General features: G+C 53.0%; 1 protein-coding gene across 1 annotated transcript; it reads left to right on the forward strand.

Annotated features, from left to right (window-relative positions):
- The first annotated feature begins 519 nt into the window (after nt 1-519).
- Nucleotides 520-15,333, forward strand: ELOA (elongin A). The gene is made up of 11 exons (XM_038160954.1): nt 520-780; nt 5,624-5,680; nt 6,301-6,419; nt 7,189-8,401; nt 9,174-9,288; nt 9,631-9,786; nt 10,146-10,243; nt 10,919-11,099; nt 11,520-11,631; nt 11,900-12,051; nt 12,571-15,333. Exons 1-11 carry the CDS (start codon nt 535-537, stop codon nt 12,630-12,632), a joined length of 2,511 nt encoding a protein of 836 aa, XP_038016882.1. The 5' UTR covers nt 520-534; the 3' UTR covers nt 12,633-15,333.
- Nucleotides 15,334-15,405: the final 72 nt, after the last annotated feature.

The raw sequence follows: 15,405 nt of genomic DNA on the forward strand, positions 1-15,405 counted from the left end.
AGTTCTGGGCTCCTCAGGTCAAGAAAGACAAGGAGCTGCTGGAATGGGTCTAAAAGAGGGAACCAAAATTATTAAAGGACTGGAGCATGTCTCTGGTGAGCAGAGACTGTGGGAGCTGGGCCTGGTCAGGCTGGAGGAGGGAAGGCTGAGAGGGGACCCCATAAATCAATAAAATATCCCCAGGGCTGTCAGAGGACAATGCCAGACTCTGTTCAGGGACAGGACGAGGAGCAATGGCCATAAACTAAAACACAACGAGTTCCACCTCAACATGAGGAAGAACTTTCCACGAGGGTGCAGAGCCCTGGCACAGCTGCCCAGGGAGGGCTGGAGTCTCCCTCTGTGGGGACATCCCAAAGCCGCCTGGACGCGTCCCTGTGCCACCTGCTGACCCTGCCAGACAGGGGGTTGACCTGGACGATCTCAGAGGTCCCTTCCACCCGTAACTCCTCCGGGATTGTGTGACAGCCCCTCCTGAGGGCGGAGCTGACAGAGCGGCGGGGTGCGCTCCCCTCAGCGCTGCCAGCACCCAAGATGGCGCCGCCGCCAGGCCCCAACATGGCGCCCTCCGCCCTCAGCCGCCATGGCCGAGGCCGCGCCGCTTCCGCTTCCTGCCCGCAGCCAAGATGGCGGCGGCGGCGGGGCAGCGCCGTGGGCCCGGCGGCCGCTGAAGCCTCTTCCGCCGCCGCCGGCTCTCCAGCAGTAAAAATGGCGGAGTCGGTGCTGGAAGTTGTGGGCCGGCTCCAGGCGCGGCTGGCGGGTAGCGCCGAGCCCAAGAAGGTGATGGCGGCTGCCTCAGCCCGCCGGGGTCCCGGCGGTGGGGACGGGGGTCGGGAGTGCGCGGGGCGCGGGGCAGGGCCTCCCTCCGCCGGGGCCGTGCAGCTCCGTGCCCGGCCGGGGCCGCGCTGCGTGGGCTGAGACGTGCGGGCTGCCCGGGGCTTGTCCCCGGCTCGCAGGCCCTGGGGGATTCCCGTTGCGGCGCGCCGGTGTCCTTTGTGGGGTGCCCCCTTGGCAGTGGCGGGCCGGGTCCCTTTTGGGGTCTCCCGTGGCAGTGGCGGGCCGGGTCCCTTTTGGGGTGTCCCTTGGCAGTTACAAACAGGGATCCCTTTTGGGGTGCCCCGTGGCAGTGGCGGGCAGGGATCCCTTTTGGGGTCTCCCGTGGCAGTGGCGGGCAGGGATCCCTTTTGGGGTCTCCCGTGGCAGTGGCGAGCGGGGATCCCTTTTGGGGTGTCCCTTGGCAGTTACAAACAGGGATCCCTTTTGGGGTGCCCCGTGGCAGTGGCGGGCAGGGGTCCCTTTTGGGGTCCCCCCGTGGCAGTGGCGGGCAGGGGTCCCTTTCGGGGTGCCCCGTGGCCGGGCTGGGGCCCGGCTGGGCAGACGGGCAGGGAGAGCTCTCCGGAAGAGCCGTGCCCTGGTGACGTGTTGGTGGCGGAGCCGCGGTGCCGGGGGAGCCCACGCAGGGAGGCTCCGCCGCGGGGCTGGGGGCACACGGCTCCCGCTGCGGGGCTGCCCCTGTCCCCTCCGTTCCCCTTGGCCCTGCGGGACTCGCCGGGCTCTTCTCGCCCCTCTCTGTGCCCGCTGCCGGAATGTTCTGCCCGCAGCAGCTGTGCTGCCCCGACCTGCCTTGGGCTCGCTGTGTTCGGTGACATTCGGCTGGCGACAGTGACAGTGACTGTCCTGCTGGGCACCAGAGGTGGTTTTTCTAGTGAGGTTTGGAATTCTGGTGGAACTCGGGCGCGCTGTTACTCCGCTCTCCTGTTTGAAAGGGGGAGCATCTGTTGGCAGTGTTGACACGTGTTGGGTTCACGTTTTGTGTAGTTCGGGGGAAGGAGGAGGCAGGCAGGGCTGTGCAGCTGCTCCGTGCCGGGCTGAGTCTGGTTCACCGAAACAAACACCTGCAGAACTCGCTTCCCAAGATCTCCCACCACCCAGGAGAGGAGGAGGAGGAGAGGATGCTGAGTGCTGACCCTTTGAAATGGGAGCCCCTGCAGGAGCTCCAGCCCGGCTGGGGGTGATGCAATGGGATCTGATTACTCTCCTCACCCTCTCAGCCAGCTTGAACTGGTGGAGCCCCAAATGGAGCTGCGGGACTGTCAAGGACTCAGATCCAGGGGGTCTGAGCTTCCTGGGGCTGAGATCATGGGCAAGACTTGTAATATTGTTTCAGCGCTCTGTGCGCGGAGAATGAGCACTGCTGCTCCCTGCCCCCGGTGCGAGCTCAGGGCAGGAACTGCTGGTGTGTTTCTGGAGCGCTGCGAGCCCCGGGCAGTGTTTGCACAGCCCGACTCTTTCTCCAGTGACCTCGTGGTGTGAAGTCGTTTTTTGCTCTGTTGATCCTGGGCGGTTTTGCAAGGGCAGGCAGAGGAGGTAAAGCAGGGTAATGACTTGAAAAGCTCTTTTCTTCCCCAGCAGAAAGGCCACGTGACCTATATTCTTTATTTCTGATCCTTTTCCAGCCATATCCTTGGAAGCATTAGTGGTTTAAAGCCTGAATTTAGTTGCCATTGCATTGTGTTGGTGGATCTTGTGAGGACCTTCCCGTTGAAGAACTTTTACCCCGTTATCAGGACGAATCCGCAGCATCCCTGGGTGCTGCCCACCCTTACACCATTTCCAGCCCTCGCTTTTCTTGCCTGATCCTTTCAAAATATTTTATCAGCAATATGAGAGAATAATCTTTGCCCAGTGTACAACTCACTGCCTTGCTGAAAGGTGTAAAGTGCTGTTATTCCTGGTTTGGGGTGAAAATTGGGCTGCTGGCACGGAACAGTGCGAGTGAAATCTTGGACAGTGCTGTCATGGTTTGGAAAATGTGCTTTTTTTCCAGCAGAGGAGGTACGAGCTCTGCTCCAGGGCTATGGGAAGAAAGAGGAGAAGGAAAACATGAGCAAGAGCATCTTGATGGAGGCCAGGCTGTGCTGGAGCAATTTGATATTAGTGTGTGTTTTTGGTGTCGTAACAGTCTGGCTGCCTTCTTTCAGGGAAAGAAAATGATCCACCCGAGTTCAACAGGACTTGATTGGAGCTGGAGCTCAGTTTTATGGGTTGTGTCTTGATTGACTGAAGCCCTGCCCTGTTCTGGGGTGTTTTAGAAGAGCTTTGCTGTCGTGTGTGTCTCACAAGACTCGAGCTTGGTGTTTTCTGTCTCCCACCTGGTCGCCTTTTCCTTGCAGGATTTGTATGGTCTTGGTTATTTCCAAGATGAGCTGCCAGATTTAGAATCCCAGGATTCTTACAGGTTGGAAAAGACCTCCAGGATCGAGTCCAACCTTTGATTGAACCCTTCCATATCAACTGAGTTCCACATCGAGTTGTTTCTTGAACACGTCCAGGGATGAAGACTCCACCACCTCCCTCCAATGCCTGACCACCTTTCTGTGAAGAAATTCCTCCCGCTGTCCAAAATTCCTCCTGCTGTCCCTGTAAGCCTCAGTGGGATGAACTCCATCAGCTTGTTTCCAAAGGAAATAAAGTTTTAGTACGAGTTTTGAAGCCTCACTGCATCAAAGTTGTCTCCCTTGGAGCATCTCGTGCACGAGGACCTTTTTTCCACGGAGGAACCGACTGCAGTGGCTGTGGAATAACTCAGCTCCTCGTGAGACGTGTTCAGGATCAAGCGTGTGGCTCCCCTGGTCTCCAGCCACGCTGAGAACAGCATTCCCATTGAGAGCAGCACTTCTCTTCCTGGAATTCAGCCCTGAAGGCAGCGAATAACTAAAGAGCAAACAGAACTGTGGGAGATGCTACAGTGGGGTGTAGCTAGAAAATATTTAGGGACACCAGAACGAGTTCTGCTTTGGTTCTTACTCTCACAGTGGGGTTTTGTAAGCTCTGAAGAAGCTTTTCTCTGAATTTAATTAGCTCACAGAGATGCTGTTGCTTTAATATTGTCCTGGTTTGCTCTTTTTCTATCTAGTACAAAAATCCATCCTTCTTTCCCTTCCTTCCCCTTTGCCCGCACATGTCCAAACTTCTTTATTACCAATCCCAGAAGGATTTTGGCCTTCCCAGAGGGATCCTGAGCCCTGAGCTGTGGCAAGCAGTCTGAGGAGAGGCAGCAGAGCTGGCTTCTGCCTTTGGTTTGGTGGCTTCAGTTGCCAGTGCACTTGTTGAGCAGCTGTGCTGGCAAGGCAACAGCAGCCACTCTTGGTATCGGTGTTTCACTCTTCTGAACCAAGAAAACCGAAACCTTCTGTCGCAGTTATTAGGTGCTAAATATAAAGGAGTGGTTTCTAGTGAACAGAAGTTGTGGTTTTGCTTATGTCAGGGGAACCCTCCTCTTGGTGTCGAGGATTGTTTCCTCTCTGAAAGCAAGAGCTCTCCCCAGAGAGGTTAAAGGAACCCCTTCCCCTCCCAAGGAAGGAGACCTGCAAGCCTCTCTGGTCCTTGCACGGTGGCCGTGGGGGGGACTGGGTGTCAGCTCAGGCTGACAGTGCTGATTTGAGCACGAGCACAGTGCTTTAAAGAGAAGATCTTCTGGATCAGGGGCAGCCCTTTGTATGGCATATAGCATAGGAGTGCTGAGCACAGCCCGGGCTGTATAGGGGCTATAATAATGGGAATGCTGATGAGGCTGGACTGTGGCTATAGCTGAGCTCTGGGAAATGATGTGAGGGGCAACAGTGCTGTCAGATGTGTTCTACCATGTACTGTAGCTACAGAGCCAACAGACATCGTGGTGAGGCCATGTCCCAAACCACCTGGCTGGCAGAGGTACAGGAACATCCCTTCGCTTAGAATCCCACAGTCATTAGGGTTGGAAAAGACATCCAGGATCATCGGGTCCAGCCTGTGACTGATCCCCACCTTGTCAGCCAGCCTGGAGCCCCGTGTCTGGTCAATCCTTCAACACCTCCAGGGATGGTGACTCCACCACCTCCCTGGGCAGTCCATTCCCATGCCTGGCCACTCTTTCCTGAAGAAGCTTCTCTTGATGTCCATCCTGAACCTCGTCTGCTGCAGATTTGGGCTGTTTCTTCTTGCCAGACTCCTCCAGCTCCTCTTTGGAGAGGGCTCCTTGTCCCACCCTGTCCCATGGAGCAGCTGAAGATGCTGGCAGAACCTTGCTTGGGGTGTGTGGAGGAAAAAACACTTCTCTGGTATTTGGTGGAGGGAAGAGAGTGGAGCAAGAGGGAGGGAATTTGGAAGGGATCAGGTGTTGTTTTAGCACCTGATTGAAGAGGTCGGCAGTGGAGACACAGGTTCCCCTCTTAGGTCTTTAAGAGCATCTGGAAATCTTCCTTCCCCTTTTCATTGCCGAGGGGTGTGATTCCACCACCACCTTCTGAGAGTCACAGGCTTCCGAGTCCTTTCTTGCTCTTGCAGTGTGTTTCTGTTCCCTGTGCTTTAAGCCAGATTGAAGCTGCAGTCCCGTGTGAAGCAAACGTTAATATCTGAGCGTGTTACGAGACTTTCTGCTGGGTTCTTGTGGGCAGAGATGAGATTTTTTTGCAGTTGGCCCTTGTGTTCAGCTTCTCAGGAGCTTTTTTGGAGTGAGACAGCAGCTGTCAGCCACTTGGATCTTCCTAACAAGCTCTCAGGCAGCGCAGCATTTTCTTCCTCCCCAGTCCCTGTCGGTGGTTCCGTGTGACAGCTCTGAACCCTTCTCCTCTTGTCTCCACAGCTGCTGAAGAGCCTGAAGAGGCTGGCAGAGTTACCCATCACAGTTGACATTCTCGTGGTAAGAGCTGTGAAATCTCTGGGGTTTTTCCCGGTGTCTGTCAGGCAGGGAGGTGCTTTGCTGTTTTCCATGCAAGGGCTGCTTTCCCTGGAACAGGGCGTGTTGCCTCGGCCACCTGCTCCAGCCCAGTGACAGGGACGTGATTGTGATAAGGCTCTGCAAGTGCCAGGCACGGGGAAGGAGCATGCCAGGGCAGGTGGGAAGCCGTGGAGGACAGTTTGTCACGCTCGGTTCTCCCAAAAGCTTAACACCTGACTGGGATAAGAGAGTTGGAGCAGATCCCAGCAATAACAAACCAGCAGGAAATGAGGAAGTGCTAATCCTTAGAGTTTGTAACAGCTTCTGTCTTCAAACTTGCCAGCGCTCATGGTAAATACTGACTTGGGTTATTAATACCAATAATTATTGTTTGACTAAGGTAGAATTAATCTTTGATTTGCATGCAGTGAGTGATATAAAGCAGCTGAAGACATAATAAAAGTGATATCTTTGCTGTTAGATCAAGGACCTTTCTCCCTCGCAGCAGTAGGGAGTGTGTTGATTTCAGTGACTCTTTGGGGACTTTAGCAGGGGTGAGAATTCCTGTTTTGCTAAGATGGATTTGTGGCTCTCTCCTGAAGGAGACAGGAGTTGGGAAGACTGTGAACAGCCTGAGGAAACATGAGCTGGTGGGAGACTTTGCCAAGGACCTGGTTGCCAGGTGGAAGAAGCTGGTGCCGGTGGCGCAGGAGGCAGAGCGGTGAGTGAGCCCCATGGATGAGCTTTGGCAATGTTTTCTCAGTGGACAGTACAAACCTCTCTGGCCAAAGCTCTGGAAAAACTTGTAAAACCAATACGTGAACTCTGCCTGGGGCTTTTGCCTTGTTTTGGCAGAAACTCACTGCCTTTGCTGGCTCTGGAGTGTTGGGATGATGACAGCTGCAGTTTCATGGGGAAGTTGGGGCCAACTTTCAAGAATTTGCAGTTTGATGAAGAGATTAATAGGAGATAAAAAAAAAAATAAAGCAAAAGATGCAATCTGCTTGCTTTCCATTTTATGATTCTGAAGGCAGGAAGTTCTAGGCCCAGGTAAATTGAAAGAATGTTTTCATGAGCCAGAATGGAAGTTATTGCTAGCAGGCATGTGGCAGTACCAAAGCTGTGTTGAGCCCAGCAGAGATCAAATAGATTTGAGTCGTAAAAGCTCAGTTATTAATGGGAATTTAAAGGAGTGGTATTCCCATGTGTTGAACTGGGGGACATTTCCCACAGCATCACACAGCCAGGAGTGTGTAGGCACAGACAAGATTCTGTCTCTAGTTCTAATAAAAATGCAATTCTTGCACTAGAAATGCAGTTTTTAAATCCCTGATTGTTGCTGTTCCTTAGAGATTTAGTGGGATTTTTGCCACAAAGCTTCCAAATACAACCTTGGTCTTCCATGAGAGATGTTCCAGTCCAGGGAAAGGCTTTTTTCATTCATGCTGGGCAGTATTAATCTCACTCCTTTTGGTTTCTTCTCCATTCAGAAATAACCTGGACTCTGAAGACCGTGACTACGAGAGGAGCAGCTCGAGCAAAAGGCATCAGGAATCCTCCCTCAGAGAGGATGAGGAGGCTGATCAGGAATACTCAGAACCCTTCCAGCCTTCTTGCAGCCAGTCCTATAGCCCAGATCATAGGGAAAAGAAGTCCAAAAGGTATCCTAGGCCTGAGAGAGCCCATGAGACTTACAGCTATAGCAGCCAGCAGGGGAAGGGTTGGGGCAGATCCTCCCCGGTGCTCTCTTCAGACCAGGAGTACTCGGACTGTGGGCAGGCTGTGTCACCTGAGCCCAGCGAGAGCCCTCAGGATGTGGACACAGACCCTTACGCCTCTGAGGAGCAGGAAGAACCAGCACCGTTCCCTCGGAAAGGCAGTAAAGGGCACGGCTTCCAGGAGAAGCTCGGGGCGGGCCGGGAGCGCGGCTCCGGCGATTCCTGCGACAAAGGGAACGCGAGTCGGAGCAAAGAGCACAAATCCTCGCACAAGAAGCAGCGCCTGGACGGCAGAGGGGATGACAGGAACTCTGCCTTCAGCCCAGAGAGGTTGCACAAGGCTTCCTTTAAAGAGCAGCTCCGAGAATCCCCCGTGGCAGCGGCCGGCAAGGAGAAGCAGAGGATGTCAGAGGGCAGCAAAAAGGAGAAGAATCGGGAAAGCGGCGCCTCCAGGAAGGAGAAGTCGCACTCGTTGCCGCACTCGGAGGAATCTTTGGACAACCATGTCAAGAAGCAAAAGCATAGGGACTCTGAGAAGAGCAAATTGGAAAAGTCCAAGCAGAGCCTGGAGGGCTCTAACTCAGAGAAACGGAAAGCTGAGAGTGACTCGGGAAATAGGATCAAGGAAAAGGGGGGTTCCGGGAGCTTAAAGTCTTCGGGGGGGAAGCGCAAAATCTTGGACGTGGACAAAAAATCAGTGGGTTTTTCCTCAAATTCTGGGGAGGGGGAAGCAGAGGATGAGTTTGAACAACCTACAATGTCGTTTGAGTCATATCTCAGCTATGACCAGCCCCAGAAAAAGAAAAAGAAAGTGGTCAAACCTTCGGCTGGGTCAGCTGGGGACAAAGACCGAGGGCACAGCAAGCAGAACGGATCCAAAGCCAGTACCAACAGCTCGAGCTCCAGTCAGAAAAGTCCAAGCCACAAGAGAACAAGTGAGAAAAAGGCAGAGAAGAAAACCCCAGAGCCTCCTAAACCAAAGAGGGTAAGGTTTGGTAGGAAACCAGAGTATCTGTGGATGTGAGCTTAGAATCCAGCTCAATTTGCAGTGCATCTCCTGCTAAAGAGGTTCCCATGTCTCCCCTCTCAAGTATTTATGCTTCTCTAAAATAGACCTTTTTTGTGGCCAGAAATGGGAGAACTGGTGGTACGAGGCAGCTCATTCCAGAAGACAAACCTTCTTTTGTGAAAGCCTGTAAAATGAGCAATATTTCTGTGCAGATCCTTTGTCACATGGCTGCCAGGGTTTGGTGTATAAATAGGGACTAATATGTAAAATCTTTACTGTTTCATCTTTTTACTCAACTTTGAAACACTTGGCTCTTCACAGAGTGGTTTTTATAAGGTTTAACAGCATTTTAAATCCTGCTTTGCCATTCATTCTGAGAAGTGCTTCATAAAACTCCATATCAAAGTTTTCAGGTTCCCTTCTCCTCCAACAGTGCAAAGTGTTTTGCAGGAAGAGGAGAAGAGGCAGAACTGGTAAATGAGTCAAGGAAATGCTTCTGCTTATTCTGAATAGGTTTAAAACATGGATGGCTCTTTCTGGAAGGTGCTGAACGATTCAGATCCCAAATTTCAGCTTCTTCCTATTGGCAGCCACCCCCTGAGGTTGTTCCCTGCTGCAAACCGAGCAGCATTGAGTGGTTTATTCAAAAGATGCAAAAACCCCCACAGTTCAGTGCTGCTTGTACACTGGTGGAATGTCACACTCTGCTGTATTCCTGTCTTATTCCATGTCCATCCTCTCCTTCCAGATAATTTCAGATGTGGTCCCAACGTTACCAGACATCCCCCTGCCCCCCATCCAGGCCAATTATCGTCCTCTTCCCTCCATCGAGTCCATCACCTGCTCCCAGACTAAAAGGAAAGGTATGTTGGGCAGGAAAATGGGTTTGGAAGGAGCCAGACCGTGGGAGAGAGCAGGGGTGGGTTCAAGTCTTTCTGCTGGGGTGTGCCAAGGGCAGAGGCTTCAGATAAAAAAGCAGCTGCTTCCCACGTGCTCCACCAGAAATGAGAAGAATCCTTCACTGATGCTTCTTTGGGGCTCAGGCTTTGGGCTTGCCCTTCCCGAACTCTGCAGGTCTCTTGGAGAAGACTTTGCCCTGTAGGTCACTTCTGGGTGACTCCCACTTTGTGGCTCCTGTGCCGTTTATCAGGACGGGCTCTTTCTTTTCTCTGCCCCCTCCTGACTGCGAGCGTTTCCCTCCACAGCCGTGTCCTCGCCGGTGGAGGAGAGCGAAGTCGGTTTCACAGGCCGACGGTTAAATTCCAAAATGCAGGTGTACTCTGGCTCCAAAACCGCCTACCTCCCAAAGATGATGTCCCTGTACCAGCAGTGTATCAGGGTCCTCAGTAACAACATCGACTGTAAGTACCTGTCCTTGTCTCAGTCACTGTGCGCTGAAATTTTGGCAACTTGCTGCAGACCCCAGCAGTCCCCCTTGCTACAAATATGGGATAAATCCCACTGGAAGCCCAGGTGCTGCAGGGATCAGCCCCTAGAATGCTTTCAAGCAGTGCTAAAGCACTGGGAATTATGGCGAATGGAGCTTGCACAGATATTTCTCAACTTGGAGGTATTGGTGCCTGAGGTTCCTTTCTCCTCCCCTCGTCCTGAATGGTGTTGTGCAACACTGCAGTTTTTTCACTGTGTTTCAAGGTGTCAAGCCCTTTCCTTGGCAAGGAAGGAGGATAATTAATACCCTGTGCTTCTTGCTTCTCTCTAGCAATCTATGAAGTGGGTGGAGTCCCTTTCTCCGTGCTGGAGCCCGTGTTGGAGAGGTGCACCCCTGAGCAGCTGTATCGCATCGAGGAATGCAACCACGTGAGTGCCGTGGCCTGGGAGGAGGGATGGGATGTGCAGGGCTGTCCTCAGTGTGAGAGCAGCACAGCAAGCAAAGCCTTTTCATTGCAAGAGGTGGCTTTTGCTAGTGCTGAGTTCCTGGCATTGCAGTGATATATGGGTTTCCTTGAGCTAGGTCTCATCAGCTCTTGGAGATTTATATCACACCCGAGAATAGCTCAGCTACCTTAAAAGGCATAAAATCAGCAGGGTGGCTTCTGTGGCAGTGTTGGAAACAGAAAAGTTTTATTAAAAGGCAAAATAACAAAACTCTTCATGGAAAAAAAACGAGCCAGGTATGAGAGGTCCTTGCTCCTGGTGAAACACCTCACAAAAGCGATTAGTTCCTTTGTTCTCTTCTTTTTCTAGTAAATTGCTCAGGTGGGACTTTTTGGCTCCTGTCCAATTGGCCATCCTTGAGTTTGAGGTGAAGCCCCCCAGGTCCTCTGAGGTGTCTTTTTACCTAATTGAGGAGAGAAACTTCTGGGCTTTTTTCCTTTTGAAGGAGACAAAGGACAGTTTTGTCACTCCTTCAGCAGAGAGCACATTCCTACACTGCAGCACACGGGCCCTGCTGGGATTCCACCAGCACTGAGCTGAGGGAAAGGGGACTGGAGGAGCCAGGAGGGATCCCAGCTCTGTGTGGGTTTGCTTCAGGTGCTGGTGGAGGACACGGATCAGCTGTGGCACAACCACTGCCTGCGGGACTTCAAGAACGAGAAGCCCGAGGAGTTCGAGTCGTGGCGGGAGATGTACCTGCGGCTGCACGACGCGCGCGAGCAGCGCCTGCTGATGCTGGCTCGCAACATCGGCTCTGCCCACGCCAACAAACCCAAAGGTGGGGCTGGGGGAGCCCATCTGGGCTTCACACCGGCCCAGCTTAGGAGCTGCTCAGCTCCGTGTGCTCCTTTGCTTCGTGGTTTAGCGGCGTCTTGTTTTCATCCGTGATGGTGTTGATGCAGCTCAGTATTTCACAGCAGGCTTCTGTTCCGTGGGGCTTCTCCATGCTGGCGTGGAAGAGAACCAGGGTGGGGGGAAACATTTCTGGTTTTTGGGTAAACATAATGAGTGCTGCTGAGCTGATCAGTCTGATTTCTCACTGCGAGAGGTTCAGGCCTTAGGAAGGACACTGTCACTGTTTCTTTGGAATGGACGGACTGGGGAGAGGTGGATGAAGAGTCAGCAGTAAGACGAGCAGTGAGGAGCCTCCTTTATGGCCAGCTGGATGTAAGTGACGTTTCCCTCTGGCCTCTTGCAGGGAGAGTGGCCAAGATGGCATTTGTGAACTCTGCAGCGAAGCCCCCTCGGGACGTCCGGAGGAGGCAGGAGAAGTTTGGGACTGGAGGCCCTCTTCTGCCAGAGAAAACCAAGTGAGTGTTTCTCTTGCACTTGCTGCTCAGGGCCTCCTGCCAGCTGCCCCCTGAAGCTCAGGAAAGGACACTGTGTGTCTGGGAGCTCCTTTTGCAGGGACATTGTAACTGTAATCACCTGTTTCCTGCTGGGAAGCACGGAGATCGGGGTCACTGCTGGTTCCACCTTGAATCAGCCCTGCTGCTGCTACAAACGCGCCTTGTGTCTGTAGAATTGCCTCGACACGGTGAATCCTTTGTGGCAATGCCTGTCCTGTGTCTGTTCCAGAATAAAACCAGTCCTGTACACATCCAGCAAAAGCCACGCTCGGGCGAGTGACGAGCAGTCCTACGATGGGCCCAGCACCAGCAGTGCCCACTCGGCCCCGTCTTCAGGTAGCACCTTCTCCTCCTACGACCCCAGGAAACCCCCTGTGAAGAGTAAGTACAAGCTGCAGCACATCCCTGAGGCCTCTCAGAGCTTCTCCTTCACAACCAGCTGCTTCTGCTGGGGGAGGATTCCAGGCTGTGCGGGAGGGTTGATGTGGGTTTATCTTCTCTCTCTCTGTTCAAACTTGTTGCATGAGGAGCAGCAATGGGAAACGTTTGATTCACCCGCTCAGAGCTGACTCTATCGGCCTGTCCTGATGGCACCAGTGAGGCACAACCTCTGCCCTCCTGCTGCCCTGTGTCTGTCAGCTGTTTGGAATTGCAGTGCAGCTCTCTCAGGAAGGGAGCAGGGAGGGTTTAAGCAGGGATCTGTGTTGGTGCAGTGCAGAAAGCAGTGCCTTCTCCTCAGTCTGTGACCTAAAAACTCTGATGGGCCCTGCTCAAACACTCGTGTCTGCCAGGGCTGCAGCTTTCAATTGCTCTCAGCTCTTCTTCTATCACTTTTCCTTTCACGTGGGGGTTTTTTTGTTTGATTCAGTGGTGGTTTGTTTTTTTCTTTCTCTTTTGCAGAAATTGCACCAATGATGGCAAAGACTATCAAAGCTTTCAAAAACAGGTTCTCTCGGAGATAAGTTTGCAGTGCTGAGCTGGGCCTTTCTCTCTTGGGGAGGAGTGGCACTGGAGGGGGAGAAGGCACCCAAACAGCCCTTCCTTATCTTTGGAGGCTGCAGCTGCTGGGAGAAGCTTCGATCTGCACAAGATGACGGCACAGTATTTTATCTTTTATTCTGGTCCCTTTCTCAGTGTCAAACCCCCCTCTTTTACCCCCTGTCCTCAACATTCTGTTTCTGGCTTTGTCAGCCCTCGAAAGAAGGGTGTACAGAATCTCCCGACACAGGAAAATGTGAAATCTTGGCACTTGCTGCTGAGAGTGGAAGATCCAGAGACTTATTTACTATTTAACCTCTTAATAAATTATAAAATGGTTTTAATTAATATTTTGCCCCTCTACCCTGTTGTATTATTTATGTTGCTCCCAGTAGTCCCTCCCGAGCCAGCCCCGGGGTCAGCCTTGGTGACTCGAGCTGGAATCCATCTGAGTGGACACTGGGTGTCACAGGAGCCTTTCCTGTCACCTGGCACCTGCTGGGCCCAAAGTCTCACCTGGAGACTCTGGGACAGGCAGGACCAGTGGCCCAGCCACTTGCCAGTCCTTTGGCAAGTGCATCCAGCCCTGAGGCTTTGCTCCCTGCTCGTGTGTGTCAATAAAATCTGAGCTCTTGACCCTCTCTGTGCTGTGCTGTAGATCCTGTACAGGTGCTTTTGTGGTCCTGCAGGGATGCCGGGAGCCTTTGGGGACCTTTCCTCTGCTGCTGTCGTCTTCTGCTGGGAATGGAACTGCCAGGGATTTGGGAGAACTTTTACTGTGCATCAAGTCAGATTTTAACTTTTTATCTGGAGAGAGATAGGGGACTTTGCAATGGAAACCAGTTTTTAAATTCCAGTGAAGGCATCGTTTGCCTCTTTTAGTGGGAAGCAGGAAGGAATTCTTCTGTCTCGTTTTCTGTGTGGAATTGCAAAGGATTTATTTCCAGCTGGGAAGCTGGTGCCTAAATCCCCTCTTTTCCCTGTACGTTTTGCTCTGTCCCTTCTTTGGGGAAAACCCAAGGATTTTGGTCTTTGAACCTGAAACCTCTTGGATGAGGTTGGAGGGAAGTGAGCAACGGAGTGTGGCTGTTGTAACACTGTGTGTCCTTCAGGGCAGGACTTCCAGAGGCTCCCTTGTACCTGCTGAGTGAGGAGCTGCAGCTCAGGAAGGAGAAGGGGCTTGATGGGGCTGCTGGGAGTGTCAGGGAGTGCCCTGGAGCTCCCGGAGAGCTCAGAGCCCTGCTGAGGATGTGGGGATGGCAGCTGGGCTCGCCAGGGCTGGGCACAGCCAGGAGCTGTGCGGTGCTGCTGGGAAGGTTTCTGCTCGGGGGGTGTGTCTGGGGAAGGCTTCTGCTTGGCTTTTGTCTGCCCCAAAGGGAACCCCGGGGGTGCTGCAGGCAGAGGATGGGGCTGGGGAGACCCCAGGCCTCTCTGGGTCGGGGAGGGGAGGGATTCTCCTGTTCCAAGCCATATTTGCTGCCCTAGGACTTTGCTGCCTGGGTGGAAAAGATGCTGGTAGCGGATGCTGTTGTTGTTGGCAGCTCCTGAGAAGCTCTGCTGCTGGCTTTCCGTGGCTGCCAAATCCCAAACCGGTGGAGTTGTCTGTGTGCACTGACCGGGGGAAACCTTGCTGTGAAGGGTCCTCCCTGGAGGGCTCTAGAAAAATCCCTGTTCTGCTTCTGGTTTCTGTTGGCTTCTTTGTTTCTTTCCTTTTTTTTTTTTCCTCCTCTTTTAAAAGACGTGTCTTTCTTTGAAACCATTCTGAACACCTGTCTCCTGTTTATTTGGTCTGTTCTTTGTTTAGTTTGAAATTCTTCTTGGAAAAATGTTCTCAGACTCTTCATGTGCTGTAAGTTTGTTACAGTCCCGGATGCTTTAACGTTCCCGTGCAGCATTTCAGTGTGCGTTGTGCTGTAAAATAATGGCTCCTTCCTCTCTCCCGTGTTTTTGCTGTATTTAATTTGGCTGTATTTTTAATTAGGTAACAATATATTCTCTTCTGCTGACCGTTGTGCTGCTGTTGGTTTCTCCTCTGTACTCGGGCAGGGGCAGAGGGGAGGGAAGCAGAGCCCGGCGCTGTTCAGACACGGTGGAGCTCTGAGCAGAGCACGCAGGCACGATTCCGGGCGCTGCTAAACTGCCAGTTCATTGATCTCACAGCTCCACACTCGGCCCCAGCACTGCTGATCCGGGGCGATGCTCTTCCCCTCTCAGAGCCCCCCTTTGCTCCCGGCTGTGTCCGCGTGTGGCACTGCAGGGAGGTGACACTGGGTGGCTCTGCTCTCGCGGGGCCGATGCCAACCCCTCGCCCTTCCCTTCCTTTGGCTCGGGCACCGAGTCCAGCCTGGCGAGGGGCGGGCAGCGGCCCCCAGCTGGGAGCAGAGCAGGGATATTTCCCTGGGGGATGCGCCGGGCGAAGTCTGGGATCAAAGTGCTGCTTGCCGGGCTCGGCTGTGACACTGCAGCTCTGAAGGGTGGAGCAGAGCTGCCTCTTCCCCCTGCAGCATGAGCAAAGGCAGCAGGAGCAGGGGGACTGACTTGGACTCGTATTTGTATTTTGGTCCCAAACTGTGTATATATACAATTTTCTATGTTCCTTTTTTTGTGGTAACTAAGATGAATATTTTAATTAGATAAGTTATATGACAAAGAGGAGAATCATGTCTCAATAAAAGGCGAACACTGGACTGTGGCTGCTCGTTCTTTCCTGACACTGACAACGCCTGTTCAACACGCCACGGGGAAACTCCGTGGCTC

The sequence above is a fragment of the Motacilla alba genome, chromosome 23 (genome assembly GCF_015832195.1).
Source record: "Motacilla alba alba isolate MOTALB_02 chromosome 23, Motacilla_alba_V1.0_pri, whole genome shotgun sequence".
Classification (NCBI taxonomy): domain Eukaryota; kingdom Metazoa; phylum Chordata; class Aves; order Passeriformes; family Motacillidae; genus Motacilla; species Motacilla alba.